This window comes from Bos indicus x Bos taurus, chromosome 24 (genome assembly GCF_003369695.1).
Source record: "Bos indicus x Bos taurus breed Angus x Brahman F1 hybrid chromosome 24, Bos_hybrid_MaternalHap_v2.0, whole genome shotgun sequence".
Classification (NCBI taxonomy): Eukaryota; Metazoa; Chordata; class Mammalia; order Artiodactyla; family Bovidae; genus Bos; species Bos indicus x Bos taurus.
The window spans coordinates 46,700,733-46,719,371 of record NC_040099.1 but is presented as its reverse complement, the minus strand read 5'-3'; the positions used below and the strand labels follow the sequence as shown (position 1 = coordinate 46,719,371).

Sequence of the window (18,639 nt, the reverse complement as noted above, 5' to 3'; positions counted from 1 at the left end):
CCTGATGCTGGGAAAGATTGAAGGGGAAAGGAATGGTGGGGGGCAGAAAATGAGATGGTTAGATAGCATCACCAACTCAGTCATGAATTTGAGCAAACTCCGGGAAATAGTTGAGGACAGAAGAGCCTAATGTGCTACATACAGTCCTTGTGGTCACAAAGAGTCAGACTCAACTTAGCAACTGAACAATAACAACAGTTTTCTCATGTATCTTTCTAATCTCTTCCTTTCACTATTTCCTCAAATACTAATATGCTTCCTGTTTCTATAGATTGTTTTGGATTTTCTAGAGTTGTGCATGAATGGCATCATAGAGTGCATTCCTTTGTCTGACTTATTTTTATTCAGTGCCGTTGAAGTCTGTCCACATTGCTGTAGGTACCAATAGTTCGTTTTTTTTGCTGAGTAGCATCCATTGAACAGATAGCCCACAGTTTTATCAGTTCACTTGTTGATGGGTTGTTTCTGGCTTGGAGTCTTGCAAATAAACCTAACAACATTCATGTCCAAGTCTTTGTTCTGATGTTTTAATTTTTCTTGGGTAAGTACTCAGAGTGGAATCCCTGGTCACATGCTAGGCATATGCTTAATTTTTCAGTAAATTACCAAACTGTTTTCCAATGTGATGTACTATTTTGTATTCCCAATAGCAGTGTATGAGAGTTCTAGTTACTCCACAGTCCGATCAACATTTGGTATTGTTAGTTTTTTAAACTTTAAGACAATCTACTGATATATGGTAGTACTCCATTGTGGATTTAATTTAATGCAAATAAGGGATTTGCATTTCCCTCATTTCTATACTGAACATCTTTTTGTGTGTCGATTTGCCATCTCTGTGTTATCTTTGGTAAAATGACTGCTCAAATTTTCACTCACTTTGCAGTTGGGTTTTTTGTTTTCATATTACTGAGTTTTGATAATTCTGTACATATAGTGGATGTACAACCTGTTATCAGATAATATAATTTTACAATGTTTTGTGCCATATCCTCCTTTTACTCTCTTAACAATGTCTTTCAAAGAGCAATAGTTCTTGGATTAAGGCCAGTTTATCAGGGTTTTCTTTTATGTCCTATGCCTTTGATATCATACTAAGATATTTTGCCCTAACCCAGGGTCACAAAGATTTTCTCCTTGCTTCCTTTAGAAGTCTTTTCATTGCATTTTACACTTAGATGTCTTGTCTGTTTCAAGTTAATTTTTGTATATGGTGTGAGATAAAAATCAAGGTTTTAGCTTCATTTTTCTTTCTGGCATATGGTCATGCAGTTGTTCTGCCACACTTGTTGAAGAGATTGGCTTTTACTCACTGCATCGTCTTTGCATTATTTTTTCAAAAATCAGTTTGCCATATGTGTGTGGGTTCATCTTTGAATTTTATTTTGTTGATTTGTATATGTTTATGTCAATATTGCACAGTCTTGAAATCAGAGTAATAGACTTCTAATTTCTTTCTTTCTTAAAATTCTTTTGGCAATTATAGATCTTTTGCATTTCATTGCACATTTTAGAGTGAGCTTGTCAATTAGGGAAAAAACCTGGTTTTTTTTTACTTGTATAATGTTGACTCTGTAGATCAATTAAGGGTGACTTCACAATATTGAGTATTTTAATCTATGAACATGGTATATATCTGTTGATTAATTCAGTTCAGTTGCTCAGTCATGTCCAACTCTTTGCGACCCCATGAACAGCGGCACGCCAGGCCTCCATGTCTATTACCAACTCCCGGAGTCCACCCAAACCCATGTCCATTGAGTCGGTGATGCCATCCAACCATCTCACCCTCTGTCGTCCCTTTCTTCAAATGAGTCATCTCTTCACATCAGGTGGCCAAAGTATTGGAGTTATAGCTTCAACATCAGTCCTTCCAGTGAACACCCAGGACTGATATTCTTTAGGATGGATTGGTTGAAACTCCTTGCAGTCCAAGGGACTCTCAAGAGTCTTCTCCAACACGACAGATCAAAAGCATCAATTCTTTGGCACTCAGTTTCTTTGTAGTCCAACTCTCACATCCATACATGACCACTGGAAAAACTATAGTCTTTACTAGACAGACCTTTGTTGGCAAAGTAATGTCTCTGCTTTTTAATATGCTGTCTAGGTTGGTCATAACTTTCCTTCCAAGGAGTAAATGTCTTTTAATTTCATGGCTGCAGTCACCATCTGCAGTGATTTTGGACCCCCCCAAAATAAAGTCTGACACTGTTTCCCCATCTATTTGTCATGAAGTGATGGGACCGGATGCCATGATCTTAGTTTCTGAATGTTGAGCTTTGCTACTGCTGCTGCTGCTAAGTCGCTTCAGTCTTTTACAACTGTGCAACCCCATAGACAGCAGCCCACCAGGCTCCCCCGTCCCTGGGATTCTCCAGGCAAGAACACTGGAGTGGGTTGCCATTTCCTTCTCCAATGCATTTAAGCCAACTTTTTCACTCTCCTCTTTCACTTTCATCAAGAGGCTCTTTAGTTCTTCATTTTCTGCCATAAGGGTGGTGTCATCTGCATATCTGAGATTATTAATATTTCTCCTGGCAATCCAGCTTGTCCTTCCTCCAGTCCAGTGTTTCTCATGATGTACTCTGCATATAAGTTAAATAAGCAGGGTGACAATATACAGCCTTGATGTACTTCTTTTTCTATTTGGAACCAGTCTGTTGTTCCATGTCCACTTCTAACTGTTGCTTCCTGACCTGCATACAGATTTCTCAAGAGGCAGGTCAGGTGATCTGGTATTCCCATCTCTTTCAGAATTTTCCACAGTAATGTGATCCACACAGTCAAAGGCTTTGGCATAGTCAATAAAGCAGATATAGATGTTTTTCTGGAACTCTCTTGCTTTTTCGATGATCCAATGTATTTTGGCAATTTGATCTCTGGTACTTCTGCCTTTTCTAAAACTGGTTCATGTATTGCTGAAGCCTGGCTTGGAGAATTTTGAGCATTACGTTACTAGTGTGTGAGATGAGTGCAATTGTGTGGTAGTTTGAGCATTCTTTGGCATTGCCTTTCTTTGGGATTGGAATGAAAACTGACCTTTTCCAGTCCTGTGGCCACTGCTGAGTTTTCCAAATTTGCTGGCATATTGAGTGCAGCACTTTCACAGCATCATCTTTCAGGACTTGAAATAGCTCAACTGGAATTCCATCACCTCCACTAGCTTTGTTCACAGTGATGCTTTCTAAGGCCCACTTGACTTCACATTCCAGGATGTCTGGCTCTAGGTCAGTGATCACACCATCGTGATTATTTGGGTCGTGAAGATCTTTTATTATAGTTCTTCTGTGTATTCTTTTTTTTTTTTTTTCTTCTGTGTATTCTTGCCACCTCTTCTTAATATCTTCTGCATCTGTCAAGTCCCTACCATTTCTGCACATATTGAGCCCATCTTTGCATGACATGTCCCCTTGGTATCTCTAATTTTCTTGAAGAGATCTCTATTCTTTCCCATTCTGTTGTTTTCCTCTATTTCTTTGCATTGATCACTGAGGAAGGCTTTCTTATCTCTCCTTGCTATTCTTTGGAATTCTGCATTCAAATGGGTATATCTGTCCTTTTCTCTTTTGCTTTTTACTTCCCTTCTTTTCACAGCTATTTGTAAAGCCTCTTCAGACAGCCATTTTGCTTTTTTGCATTTCTTTTCCATGGGGATGGTCTTGATCCCTGTTTCCTGTACAGTGTCACAAACCTCCATCCATAGTTCATCAGGCACTCTGTCAGATCTAGTCTCTTAAATCTATTTCTCACTTTTACTGTATAGTCATAAGGGATTTGATTTAGGTCATACCTGAATGGTCTAGTGGTTTTCTCCACTTTCTTCAATTTCAGTCTGAATTTGGCAATGAGGTGTTCATGATCTGAGCCACAGTCAGCTCCCGGTCTTGTTTTTGCTGACTGTATAGAGCTTCTCCATCTTTGGCTGCAAAGAATATAATCAATCTGATTTCGGTGTCAACCATCTGATGATGTCCACGTGTAGAGTCTTCTCTTGTGTTGTTAGAAGAGGGTGTTTGCTATGACCAGTGTGCTCTCTTGGCAGAACTCTATTAGCCTTTGCTCTGCTTCATTCCATATTCCAAGGCCAAATTTGTCTGTTACTTCAGGTGTTTCTTGACTTCCTACTTCTGCATTCCAGTCCCATATAATGAAAAGGACATCTTTTTTGGGTGTTAGTTCTAGAAGGTCTTGTAGGTCTTCATAGAACTGTTCAACTTCAGCTTCTTCAGAGTTATTGGTCGGGGCATAGACTTGGATTACTGTGATTTTCCTTGGAAACGAACAGAGATCATTCTGTCGTTTTTGAGATTGCATCCAAGTACTGCATTTCGGACCCTTTTGTTGACCATGGTGGCTACTCCATTTCTTCTAAGGGATTCCTGCCCGCTGTAGTAGATACAATGCTCATCTGAGTTAAATTCACCCATTCCCATTCCAGTCTATCTTAGTTCGCTGATTCCTAGAATATCGACATTCACTCTTGCCATCTCCTGTTTGACCACTTCCAATTTGCCTTGATTCATGGACCTGACATTCCAGGTTCCTATGCAGTATTGCTCTTTACAGCATCGGACCTTGCTTCTATCACCAGTCCCATCCACAGCTGGGTGGTGTTTTTGCTTTGGCGCCATCCCTTCATTCTTTCTGGAGTTATTTCCCCACTGATCTCCAGTAGCATATTGGGCACCTACCAACCTGGGGAATTTATCTTTCAGCATCCTATCTTTTTGCCTTTTCATACTGTTCGTTAATTAGGTCTCAGTAATACTTGGTAGTTGATTGGTCTTGTGTGCCTTATGTCAGATTTATCCCCTTATTTCATGTTTGATGTGGTATTAGTTTTTATATTAATTTCTGCTTGTTATATGGAAATTTAGTTGATTTTTGTCTATCTTGAAACTCTGCTCAATGCATTTTGTAGTTCTAGTTGCATTACGGAGAACATAGAATGTTCTGTATAGAAAAGTTAATAATTTGTGAATAAAGGCAGTTTTTACTTCTTCCTTTTTAATTTAGATGCCTTTTATATTTTTGTCTTGCTGTCTTAAACTGACTACTCTGTTTACGTGATGATTTGCATTGATTGATTTTCAAATATTAAACTAACCTTTCATTCTAACCCCACTTGGTCATGATTTGCTATGTTTTATATTTATTGTTGGGTTTGTTTTGCTAAGTTCGTGAGAGAGAGTGGTCTGTTTTCCTGTATTGTCTGTTTTTACTATCAGAGTAATGCTGGCCTTATGGGATTTCCCAGGCGGTGCAGTGTTAAAGAACCCTCCTGCCAGTGCAGGGGACACAAGAGATGTGGGTTCGATCCCTGGGTGGGAAAGGTGCCCTGGAGGAGGAAATGGCAACCCAGTCCAGTATTCTTGCCTGGGAAATCCCATGGACAGAGGAGCCTGGTGGGCCCCAGTTCATGGGGTTGCAGAGTCAGACTCGATTGGGCAACTGAGCACCCACACAATGCTGGCATTATAGGTGAGCTGGAAAGTCATACTGTGTCTCCTCAGATATTTGGTAGAATTTCATACTGAAGACATTTGGGCCTAGAATTGTCTTTGTGGTAAATTTTTTTTACAAATTCAGTTTCTTTAACAGACACAGGTTCCTTGGGTTATCTTTTGCTTTTTGAGTAAGTCTAAGTCTGACTAGAAGTTTTTTGGTTTTTATTGATCTTAAAGTACCTGCATTTGGTTTCTTTGTTTTTTCTCTATTTTATTTTTTCCCTATTTTGTTTATGTTCTTTGTTATTTTCCTTCTCTGGCTTATTGTCACTTTAATTTACTTTTTTCTAGTTCTGTTTAGTTAGAAGGTGAGGTTCTTGATTTGCATCCTTTTTTAATGGAAAATTGTACGGCTTTAACTGCCTTCTACAGACTTTAGTATATTTTCATTTCCATTCAGTACAAAATACTTCCTGAGTGTTTTAATATTATCTTTGTGTCCTGAATTGTTCTGTGTAATTTCCAAATATTTTTCTGAAGTTGTTTTCCAATTTCATTTTGATCCTGTAACATAATTTATATGCTGAGTTATTTTAAATTTATTAAGACTTCGATGTCTCTATTTCTGCCTCCTTTCCCCATCCCTGTGATCCTTTTTTCTTGATAATCATATATGTTATATTTTGGACAGTAATTTTTGTGTTTGGTTCATGCGTTATGTTGAGGGTTGTTTGTTTATTGCAAGTCCCAGCAAGAATGTTCCAGTTGTGTCTGTTTTTGTTTAACCACTGATTTTTAGAATGATACTCAGTAAGTCACTTAACTCTTCTGTTGCCTGTTAAGGAGATAAAACCTAGGAGGAAGGAGGTGATAATAGTTGTTGTTAAGTGTGAAGTATTAAAACACCAAACAAACAAAAAATACAAAATACCTTTTGTCTCCAAGGTAAAATGTATTACTTTGTTATTTCACCTTTGAGCAAAGCCATTCAATTATGTTTCTATTCTTCTTACTTGGTTTATAGGCTTTTTATGGAAATTCTCAATGACTGTACTGATGTGGACGAGATCAAATTCCAAGAAGATGGTTCTTGGTGTCCAATGAGACCGAAGAAAGAAGCTATGAAAGTATCCACCCAACCATGTCCCAAAATAGAAAGTATGTGCAGAATGGCCGCAGAGAGCAAAGCAGTGAGACTCGTGTGTTGTATCTGTAGCATTCGCCTCGGCCGTTAGAACGCTTGTTTGGAGTTCAGTGTCCTCAGTTTACCTTTTGATCGTTACACATCTTATTTCTCCCAAATGATTTTTCTTAAGACATGTGCAGAGGTTTATACCACATTATAATCAGTCTTTTCATAGTATATTTTTCATATATAAAGTAAATAACCATGTAAATTGTCTTATTATTTTTATTGAAGTATAATTGCTGTACAATATTATGAAAGTTAAAGGTGTACAATATAGTGACTCATAATTTTTAAAGGTTATACTCCATTTATAGTTAATTGTAAAATATTGGCTATATTCCCTGTGTTGTACAACATATCCTTGTAGCTTATCCTGAACCTAATAGCTTGTACCTCCCGCTTCCCCACCCCTCTAATGCCCCTCTTCTCTTCCCTCTTCCCACTTGTCACCACTAATCTGTTCTCTATATCTGTGAGTGTGCTGCTGCTTTGTTACATTCACTAGTTATATTTTTTAGATTCCACATATAGGTGATTTCAGATAGTATTTGTCTTTCTCTGATTTTTTTCACTTAGCATCATGCTGTCCAAGTTCATCCATGTTGGTGCAAGTGGCAAGATTTTTGTTTTTAATGTCCGTGTGCATGTCTGTAGGTACACACCATATCTTCTTTATCCGTTCATCTGTTGATGGACACTTAGGTTGCTTCCCTATCTTGGCAGTTGTAAATAATGCTCTTATGAGCTTTGGGGTGCATGCATCTTTTTGAGTTAGTGTTTTTGTTTTGTTTTTCAGTATATACCCGGGACGGAATTGCTGGGTCATAGGGTAGTTCTGTGTTTAGTGTTTTGAGAAACTGCCGTGTTGTTTCCCACTGCGGTTGCACCACATTCCCACCAACAGTCATCTGGAGTTACCTTTTCTCCACATCCTCACCAATACATTGCTTGTAGTTTTTAGAATCATCTTAATATGCTGTGCTTGTTACAACGTGCAGATTTATGTGACATTTCTATGGATAGTTTTTCAGAATTGTTTTTAGAGTATCTGTTGGAGGAACGAACCCCAAGTAGACATGTGGATAGAGAGGCTGCATTTTCCATTAATGGAGGGTGGGGAAAGATGGTCATACGTTAGTTGGTTTGAAAAAAAAAAAAAAAAGGTGAGTTCAGAGCTCATTGCTTTCTGGGAAGAAATATGAGCCTGAGTTACACTTAGCTCAGCCTTCAGCTCCCTGTGATGTCCGTGCTGAGTGGGGAAATTCAGGGCCATCTGAGAAATTGAAACCTGAGGTGCACCTAGTTTCTTTTTATCTGATGTAGTCCACTCACTGAGTTTTGTGCTGACTGTGTTTCACATCTGGCAACGTAATGAATAATAGGTGTTCAGAGTAGGAGGAGAGGAAAAAGTAAAGGATTTTATGTCAGTATTAATCATTCTCCTGTGTTGTTACTGAACCCGTGGGAATGATCAAGGTTTCCCTCATATGTGAGAAAAATAGTGATTTAATTAGTTGCTACTGCTTTTCCATGATCAAGTAGCATGCATTTTCTACTAAGTAGATTGTAGAACATATTTTCTTTGAAACAGTGAGTTAACATATCGTGTAAGACTATGGAAGTGGGTAGAAAGGAGAACCTAAGTAGGTAATTGGTAAGAAAAACTTCGAATGTCTGAGTAACTTGTTAAAGTGAGATAGTTAGGCTTTTTTTCAACTGATACTATCAAAGTGAGCATTTTATCCAGTTCTGGCTTGTGGTGAAGAGCTTATGTATTCTTTGATATAAGCACCACTGCTTTGTTAGAATGGAAGTGTTTGATTCTGACTTCATACTACCATGTCTGTGAGAATACACAGCCAGTAAAGCCACATACTCTTGTCCACGGCCAGAGACCAGCCCCTTAACTCCAGATGTCTGTCTATAATGTGAGTCCTCACCGGGGGAGATAGTGTGAGGAGCAGGATCTACACAGATCTACTGGCAGTACTGGGGAGATAACTCAGCAGGTGCCGTCTGAAAGAGGTTTTGGTCTTCTCACAAGGCATTGTGCTCCCTCTGTCTCCTAGGTAAGCAGTCGTTTCATAGATGAATGTCTGAAGTTAGAGAGTTAGTCTCTGTCCATGGGATGAGTATGGACTTTATGGGCTGTGTATTCTTTAGGACATGCTGCACAGTTTAAAACTTATGGTTAGAGCTTGTATTACACCTCTCACTTTTTTTTCCCCACTCTGTTCCCTCCATGTAGCTTCAACTGTCCTCAGTAAGCCATGTGCAGTGACTGTAGCCAATGAGCCAAGCAAGAAGAAAGTGGATGTCATTGACCTAACAGTAGAAAGCTCTTCTGATGAAGAGGAAGGCCCTCCTGCCAAAAGGAAATGCATCTTTATGTCAGAAACACAAAGCAGCCCAACCAAAGGGTTTGTGAATTTATAGTTCACTATTGTTTAGTACACTTGGAACTAACTGTTCCTGGGTTAGGTTTGTAAATGGCTCTTGGAGAGTGGCATAACCATAGAGGGACACTTTAATTTGTGTTCTGTTCAGTTGAAATATTTTCAAATGAGCATGTTGTTCATGGGAAAGCAAATTTTGATGAAGAAGATATTCCCGTCTTTGGGAAGTGAGGGTTGAAATCTTCTCATGTCTAAATATTTCATATTGAACACTTGCTGTTATTTTCTTGACTCTTTGTAAGGAGTAAATTTGGCATCACAGACCACCGTGAGGAAGTGGAGTGTGTGGAGTGTGTAATTGGCAATCTGACCAGTGTGGATTCTACTTTTGACACCATTGCTTACTCGTTCTGTGATCTTGGATGAAATACTTAACTTGTTAGAGCCTCCTTTTCCTGTTCTGTAAAATGGGGTTAAGTAATGCCTACCTCATAAGGTTATATTCAGGTTTCAATAAAATAATGCAAGAGCTCAGCCTGATTCAGGCCCATGGTAATTTTCTCAGTAAAAAATGATTGCCTTCCCTTCTCACCCTCTCCAAAGCACAGTGTGGGCAAGTAAATGTGGTGTAGCATTTGTTTCTAAGGCATCTAAATGACAGGTTTAAGTAATTAGCAATAGATAATTTTGAGAGATTTTAGAACCTGCAAGAAAGTAGCAGAGGGTTCTCTCGACATCCCATGAGCGTATTATTCCAAACTTGGGTGTGCCAGTCTTGTCTTTTGACCTCTCATTGCACTTCTTTTCTCTAATGGCTTTACTGGAGTATAATTTACATACCATAAAATCCCACATCTGAAGTCTTGAGTTGCACAGTTCAGTGGTTTTATTAAATTCATAGGTACGCAGTTATCATCACAATTCAGTTGTAGAATATTCTCAACACCCAGTAAACGTCTGTCATGTTCCTTTGAGTTAATCCCCATGCACACTCCACTCGGCAACCATTGATCTCCTTTTTATTGCTATAAATTTGCCTTCTCTAGGCATTTTATACAAGTTGAGTTATATTCTCGGTGCACTTTTGAAACATTCCTTTTTTGCAGTTAACTTTTGAAACCAGGAGAATTAAAGCTTTCTGTGCTGCCTTCTTCACTGTTAAAATACTTGTATTTCAAGATGTGCTTTCCACATCACAGTGAGAGTGCATTTTTTTTCTTAGTGGAACTGAAAATGTAATAAGTATTTCAACTGGAATTTTTTTTCTGGGATGCTGATCATTTATGGTTTCTTTCAGACAGTTTGGTTGGCACTTCTAGAATTTAAATGATAAAAAATGAAAATAGAGTTTTGAAATGTTTACTGGCTTAGATGTGATATTTCCAGAGTTTACTCTCTAATAAAATGCTTTAGAGCATGCTGGGGAAACGTAGGTTGCACAATATATAATTAGATGGATATATATATATATAGTTAGATGGATTCACACCAGGTTGAAGGGTTACTGTTATCTTGGAGGGTGTCTCTGGTGGCTCACTGTAAGGATCATCTGAGATGACCTCACCATGCTGAGGAATCAGGACAGTTCACACCTGTGATCAGCTACCACAGAGATAGATGTTGAGTCTCATCTAGGGTAAAAAGAAAAACCTAACATTTAGAGTATAAGGTGGAAATTTGTGACTAAACCAGCAACACGTGAAAATTTTGGTTTAAATCATAAAGTGCAGCTACCCCATTCATTCTATGAAGCTGGCGTAATTCTTAATACCCAAACTTGACTTATACATTAACAGCCAAATTGGAAAACTGCTATGAAACAGGCTTACATTAGGAAGATCAATGAAAATTCTGAATTTGATCTTAGTAAATTATTTAATAATATGTTAAAATGGTATCCTTTAATGCCAAGTAGAGTTTATCCAAGAATGCTTTATAATTAGGAAATACATTGATAAAATGGATCTTGTCATAGACAGCTAGTCAGCTCTCCACATCTGTGGATTCTGGCAATTGTGGATTATCAGAAATGGCTAGAGGAAAATTTTTTTTTTAAAGTTTCCAAAAGCAGGAACTATTTCACATAGCATTTGCATTGTATTAGGTCTTATAAGGTATACATACATGAAGTTGCTCAGTCGTGTCCGACTCTTTGCGACCCCGTGGACTGTAGCCTACCAGACTCCTCTGTCCATGGGATTTTCCAGGCAACAGTACTGGAGTGGATTGCCATTTCCTTCTCCAAAGGATCTTCCCAACCCAGGGATCGAACCCGGGTCTCCCGCATCGTAGACAGACACTTTACCGTCTGAGCCACCAGGGAAGTCCTATAAGGTATAAGGTAATCTAGAGATGAATTTTATGGTATTTGAGGTAAGGGACTTCAGGATCTGTGAGTTTTGGTATCCTTCTGGGGAGAGGGTCCTTGGACCCAGTCCGCTGTGAATACTGAGGGACGACTGTATATCATCATCTTAATAGATGATGGCCTTCTGTAAATTAACAGCCATTTAGCTAGAAGCTCTCTGAAGTGTCAGAATTCACTTAATGGTTTACCACTTGAGCAGATTTGTTCTTAGATTGCATTAACAAAAGAAGCAGTATCCAAGATACATACCCATGCCAGTTCTATTCCATTTTAGGCTAAATGACTTTCACTTAGACCATTTTAGTCAGGGCTTTCATCAAGAAGGGTATTAATGAGAGCAGCCAGAGGAGGGAAAGAGGACAGTGAGTAGCCTGATGGATGAGTGGGTCAAAGGACTGAAGCTGTGAAGCCAGGAAAAGAGAAAATGTGGTTATTTACCTTGTAGGTCTTGAACGGGAGTCATTGGTGAACTGGGTTAAGTTTATTCTTTGTTATAGCATTTGGCAGATACACATCCAGTAGAGGAATGATACATGAAAACTTTCCATTGGAGTTTTCTGAACACTAAGAACATTGATGTTTTTCTGTGTTAAGGTAGAGTGGATGCCACCTGTGCAGGCGTCACAGTGGTGACCATACTGTGATTATTTCATCTGTGTAATCCTGTCCAACTCTTAGTTTTTTTTTTTTTCTGGTTTTGTGTCTGGTCATTCTTCTCATGTCCTCCCTTTTGTGTCAGCATCTGGAAATTTTCCCTGAGGTGAAAATTTATCATAGGGCTTCTTAGTGTTAGTAAGCAAATGGGGAATAGAGGGAAAATAAGACTTTTAGAAAACGTCTGGTGTTTTTCTAAATTAACATAATTTTAAAATATTATGCACCTACTCCATGCCTTGGAAATTGAATGATTGCTTTGTCATTAATAAAGAGGTATTCTCAAGATAGGAAGCAAAGATTAGAGATACATTAAGACTGTGGTTTTGGAGAAGACTCTTGAGAGTCCCTTGGACTGCAAGGAGATCCAACCAGTCCATCCTAAAGGAGATCCGTCCTGGGTGTTCATTGGAAGGACTGATGTTGAAACTGAAACTGCAATAATTTGGCCACCTGATGTGAAGAGTTGACTCATTGGAAAAGACCCTGATGCTGGGAGGGATTGGGGGCAGGAGGAGAAGGGGACGACAGAGAATGAGATGGTTGGATGGCATCACCGACTCGATGGACATGAGTTTGGGTGAACTCTGGCAGCTGGTGATGGACAGGGAGGCCTGGCGTGCTGCAGTTCATGGGGTCACAAAGAGTCAGACACGGCTGAGTGACTGAACTGAACTGAAGAATCATTAGAAATTGGTAGCGGAATTGAATCTTTGAAAATATGTTTATGATCATAAAGTGGGAACACCTGGTGAATTTCAGGTTTATAGATAAAAATTCAAGTCACTGAATTTTCAGACATCTAAGTCTGGGCCAAGTATGATGAATTTAGTGATCTAGTACTCTAGAATACTAATATTTGCTGTCTAGCAGTATGCCAGCAATTTTCTTTTGTGCTGTGAAATTATGTTGTTGTTCAGTCACTAATTCATGTCTGACTCTTTGTGACCCTGTGGACTGCAGCATGCCAGGCTTCCTTGTCCTTCAGTATCTCCTGGAGTTTGCTCAAACTTTTGTCCATTGAGTAGGTCATACTCTTCGCATCAGGTGCCCAAAATACTGGAGCTTCAGCATCAGTCCTTCCAATGAATATTGAGGGTTGATCTCATTTAGGATTGACTGGTTTGATCTCCTTGCAGTCCAAGGGACTCTCAAGAGTCTTCTCCAGCACCATAGTTCTTAAGCATCAATTCTTTGGCACTCAACCTTCTTTATGGTCCAACTGTCACATCCGTACATGACTGCTGGAAAAACCGTAGCTTTGATTGTACTGACCTTTGTCAGCAAAGTGATGCCTCTTCTTTTTATTAATAATGTGCAGTCCGGTATCACTGACAGAAATAGAGCTGACTTGGACAAGGATAGTGACTTTGTACTTAAATATGATGAACCAAAGGTGACAGTAAACAACCTGTAACGTTTCCTGTGTAGTAACCGTGTGACTTTGGGAATTCTGTAAGCTCAGTTTTCTCATCTGTAAAATAGGAATGATAATAATGTGCAACTCATTAAGTTATTGTGAGGATTGAATGAAATAATGGCAATGACAGTGCTCAGTAAAGCATGGAAAAGTGACGTATTTTGGCCATTGTTATTATTCATCTTATATTCGACAAACCGCACAATAACTCTTTTTTGTTACATGAAAACAAAAAACAGACAAAAAATAATATGCTGTCTAGGTTTGTCATAGCTTTCCTTCCAAGGAGCAAGCATCTTTTAATTTCATGGCTGCAGTCACTGTCTGCAGTGATTTTGGAACCCAAGAAAATAAAATCTTTCACTGTTTCCACATCTGTTTGCCATGAAGTGATGGGACCAGATGCCATGATCTTAGTTTTTGAAAGTCGAGCCTTAAGCCAACCTTTTCCTGATATGCATAAAGCTATAAAAACTTATATGTGTACATAATACATAATGTACATATAGGCCTGTGTGTGTATTTGCCAATCCTATGAGGAGGGAGTAACAAAATGTTTTTAGTATTTATAGCGTCACATACTTAAACCCATAATTCCACCAGACATAGCCATTTAGATTTCACCGTGGTTCCTATTATTCCATGTCTATAAAAAATACATCTGTTTTTGCACAGGCATTAGAGTTGTTTACCTTTCCGAATGTGATCTTTGTGAGGCTTCTGATTGAGATAAAAATCCGCTGCTGCTACTGCTGCTAATTGTGTCCGACTCTGTGTGACCCCATAGACGGCAGCCCACCAGGCTCCCCCGTCCCTGGGATTCTCCAGCCGAGAACACTGGAGTGGGTTGCCATTTCCTTCTCTAGTGCAGGAAAGTGAAAAGTGACGGTGAAGTCACTCAGTCGTGTCCGACTCTTAGTGACCCCATGGACTGCAGCCCACCAAGCTCCTCGGTCCCTGGGATTTTCCAGGCAAGAGTACTGACTGGAGTGGGGTGCCAAAATCCGCTACCAGTAGGTAATTTGATAATCCTAACAAATGGCGAATTTTACCCATTCTGTATGAAGTTGAATTTGTGTTAATGTTACAAAGTTCAGGTAATCGGATTTAACTTACCCTGAATTGTTTAATTTTTCAGATATTTGCTGAGATTGTAGATGTTGATTAATAATTTGTACTGTCACTGGATTGTGGCATTTTTACCTGTTGTGTAGCATTTTATATTGGTGAAACAAGGAATAGTTAATCACCCAGAGTTTTACGTTATGAGAGCAGAAGATGTGCAGTGGTTAAGGGTTACTGTGGTGACGAGTACACGGGGACATTGACCTCAATTCTGTGCAGGTGTAAGTAAAGGGCCAGGGAGGGAAAGTGAGTGTTGTTTTCTATGAATCTGATCCAGATTGAAAGGTCAGTTGAGGATGAAGAGAAAAGCCAGTGTGAGATAATCAGAGCCACTTTTTACGCCCCCTTGTGTGTACAAACATATGCCAGTCTCTATTTCCTTCTTATTTCCCATGACCCCATGCCCCAGTTTCTGATACACATTCCTGTGTGGGAGGTAGGATCATGTGTAATTTGGAAACACTTCTGGTGATTCCCTGTTCTACTTTCATCCTTGTAGAGGACCAGTGTCTTCAGACTTCCAAAAGCAGATGTGCTTTAATATAACATGCATACTTGAGCTCATATCAGGGCTCTCTTTCCCCCTCCAGAGTCTACCTTTGTGGTTTTAGATGGCCAGGTAACACTGGCATCCAAGACACCTCCTGATTGTAACTGAGGCAGGTTGCTCTTTTTGTTGGTCTTCACCTACGTCTGGAAAATGTGTTTTGAAATACTTAGCTTATGTTGTTGTCTCAAGCATACTGTATTTCCCGTGATTCCCAAATAGATCAGTCTCAGTTCACTTGCTTTCCTGAGACTAGCATTTGCTAACACAGCCACGTATATCCTCTCAAGATGACTTTGTTTTCCTCCTTTCCAGTGACATCTGTATTTTTTGAAAAATAGTACAGAATAACAGGGCTTCCCAGGTGGCTCAGTGGTAAGAATCCTCCTGCCAGTGCAGAGGCTGCAGGAGATGCTGGTTTGATCCCTGGGTCGGGGAGATCCCCTGGAAGAGGAAACGGCAACCCACTCCAGAATTCATGCCTGGGAAATCCCATGGACCAGAGGAGCTTGGTGGGCTATAGTCCGTGGGGTCTCAGAGTCAGACATGACCTAGTGACTGATCATATACACGCACGCGCTGTTTCTATCAGTTGTGCGTCATCTTTGTAGTGACCCCTTCCAGCTATGGAGATTGTGCCTGTCTTGTTGAGCTCACAGAAGTTTTATTTTTCACAATGTACAGTGGTGGGACCCGTCTGTACATCTTTACTGGAAGCTGGGGCATCTTCACCTTTGGTGTTTCTGGTTTAAATTACGTGTACTCTGTGCTTTGAAACCACTTTAATGGATGCTTTACTAAGTAGCCCCTGAAGGGCTACCCTGACCAAGGAGCTGTGAGTCTTCAGTCTCTCGGAGACAACAGCTGAGGTTTTAAGCTTGTAGTCAGGAACTTCCTCACGTAGTCTGGCATATGTGGCTTTGTCAGGCAAGACTAGGTTATTGAGCTTGTCCCATATTTTGCCTTTGGCCTTGCCCCCGACTTGCTCACTGGGTGTTTGTCTTTCTTGGCTGGCTTTCTGGCATCTACTTTTTCTTGTCATCCTTGGGTAGCATCTCAGAGATTGGAGAGCAGCTGCTACCCCTGCAGCCTCACTAAGATGTTGGACAAAAAGATGGTCTCCATCAGCCAGAGGGTCCATGACGTTGCTTAGTTTCTTTTATATATATATATATATATATTTAAGATGTTTTCTTGAGGACTTCTAATCATTAACTCTGGACTAAGATATAATGACTATTAAGTGGGAAGAATGCAAAATCATTTCTCTTTTTTCCTGAACTACTTCAAAAATATGTTTAACCATACTGCTTCTTGAAATTATAAAATAATTATAGTGTATATATACAGTGTGTATACATATATGTATAAATACCAATAATAAATTATCTTAAGTATATTTAATTTGTGTTTTTAGTAGCATGAACAGTGAATTTCAAAGTCATAGCTCTCCTAAAAGAGTAGATGGTATCATGGTAGCTAGTGTTTTTATTTCTGAATGTTATGTCTTAAATCCTGAATGTTTTATTCTTAATCTAATTTCTTTTCTGATTGCTACTGGTTTTTTATCAGACTGGCTGGCTTTAGGACTGTCTTTACTCAGGTGATCCCCAGATAAAAGTGCTAATAATTAACACAATTCATGTTACATAATGGAAGGAATTATGTTTGAGCTATAGTAAGTAAGTAGCTTTAGTCATAAAGGTACCCTGATTTAAATCAAATTTTCGGAGTCTTCTATTTTCTTTCTAAATTTCTTTATATATAACTTACTAATATCACATGCATGTTACACATACATTAATAAAAGCAGTGTGTAGCGTATAGCCCTATTTGTGGTTCAGAGTTCTATGTTTTGCTCTAGCAGTGTTCTTTATGTTTTAGTGCCACCTTGCTCTTATGTCACAGCTGCTATTGAGAGGCAATATATTCATGTTAAAGTGAAGACTGTTATGAAAGAGGAGAGTGAGTGGCGTTCTGTGTAGTGAGTAGCTGCCACATAGTTGTTCTGAAGCTTAGTGAACTTACGATTGAGAATGCCCCGTAGTACAGCTCTTCTCTCCTGTGAACTAACAGCCAGATTGTTTGTAATTTCCCATGCTATTTAAAACAGGGTTCTCATGTATCAGCCATCTTCTGTAAGGGTGCCCAGTGTGACTTCGGTTGATCCTGCTGCTATTCCGCCTTCATTAACAGACTACTCAGTACCATTCCACCACACGCCAATCTCAAGCATGTCCTCAGATCTGCCAGGTATGTGAAGAGTTGTTTTGTTTTTATCAATTTTTTTTTTTACCATTTATTTTTTATCTTAATCTGTGAAGCAAATATAATTTAAGTATCTTAAATAAAAATGCAAAGGAAATTGCTAAGGAAAGGGTTCCTGTAAGGGTGATACCTGTTTTAAATATTAATCACGTTCAGTTGCTATCATTATAAGTACCGAGCAATCTATAGATTTTGTTGGGAGGAAATAGAGTGGTAGGGTAGTGGGAAAATTTGACGAAGTTTATTCTCCTGCATAGAGGATGTACCACAGGGAGACTTTTTCTTGGTTTGTTTTTCATGAAAGCTTCACAGGTTAGGGAGAATGTTTTCTCATACTTTTCTTTTCTAAAAGCGCATCACTTCTTGGTAGCCCATCACGACTTCAGAATACCCTTGAGAACTGTGAGGTCAGGTTGCCTGCCAGCTTTACCCTGTAAAAATCAGATCTGCCTGCTCTTTTTCCACAACACTCCTGAGTGTTTAGAGTTATCTTTTTAAAAAAACATTTCTTTTTTTTAATTGGAGGATAATTGCTTTACAATGTTGTGTCGGTTTAGGAATATCTTTTATATGATATTAACAGCTAAAAACGTCATGGCTGCCTGAGCTACCGTAGTATCAAGTTTTTTCATAGATCAAATTGGCACAAGTTTAGAACCAGTGACTTTATGACTTCCCTTCTCTCTGAAGGGCCCTTTTATTGAAATTCAGTTACCTCCTCCTGTTATTAATTTTCTTTTCTGGATTTAGGAAGTTAATTTGACCTGTGATTTATCCTTCTTAGCCCTCTTAATAAGGTCTTTATTTTAAGCACAATATATATTCTATTGGGTGAAATTTGTGTTGTTGGAACAGTTGATAGTTGTGTAATCTGGTCAGGTGTAATTTTGTTCAGAGTTTATTCAGTTTGAATACAATTTAATGGAAAAGAGTAAACTAAAAATAGTATCCATCAAAAAAAATGTTAAAAGCTTTTTGGTTCTTAAATATATCTCCTCCACATGTTCTTTGGGAATTGGTTATTTAAAAAAAAACTGTTTGTAAACCCAGCCAGCACCAGTTACAGAGTTATTGCTGATACAAAGCTTGATCTTGAGTTACAGGTGAAGTTTCATGGTCCATAAGAAAGAGGGAAAGTCAGAGTCTTAATCCCTAACTGCCATGTTTATTTTAACTGTGGCTAGTTTTAAATGAAGTTGAAAGGTTTCCACATGTCATCTTA

General features: G+C 39.0%; 1 protein-coding gene and 1 pseudogene across 10 annotated transcripts in view; one reads left to right on the top strand and one right to left on the bottom strand.

Annotated features, from left to right (window-relative positions):
* Positions 1–18,639, top strand: part of PIAS2 (protein inhibitor of activated STAT 2) — a 106,587-nt gene that overhangs the window by 74,801 nt on the left and 13,147 nt on the right. For all 10 annotated transcript variants that reach the window (XM_027525995.1, XM_027525999.1, XM_027526002.1 and 7 more), the window contains 3 exons: positions 6,475–6,608; positions 8,888–9,059; positions 17,263–17,402. In XM_027525995.1, coding sequence (XP_027381796.1) covers positions 6,475–6,608; positions 8,888–9,059; positions 17,263–17,402 — 446 coding nt within the window. The remainder of the gene's footprint in view (positions 1–6,474; positions 6,609–8,887; positions 9,060–17,262; positions 17,403–18,639) is intronic.
* LOC113882579 lies at positions 15,814–16,204 on the bottom strand (annotated as a pseudogene).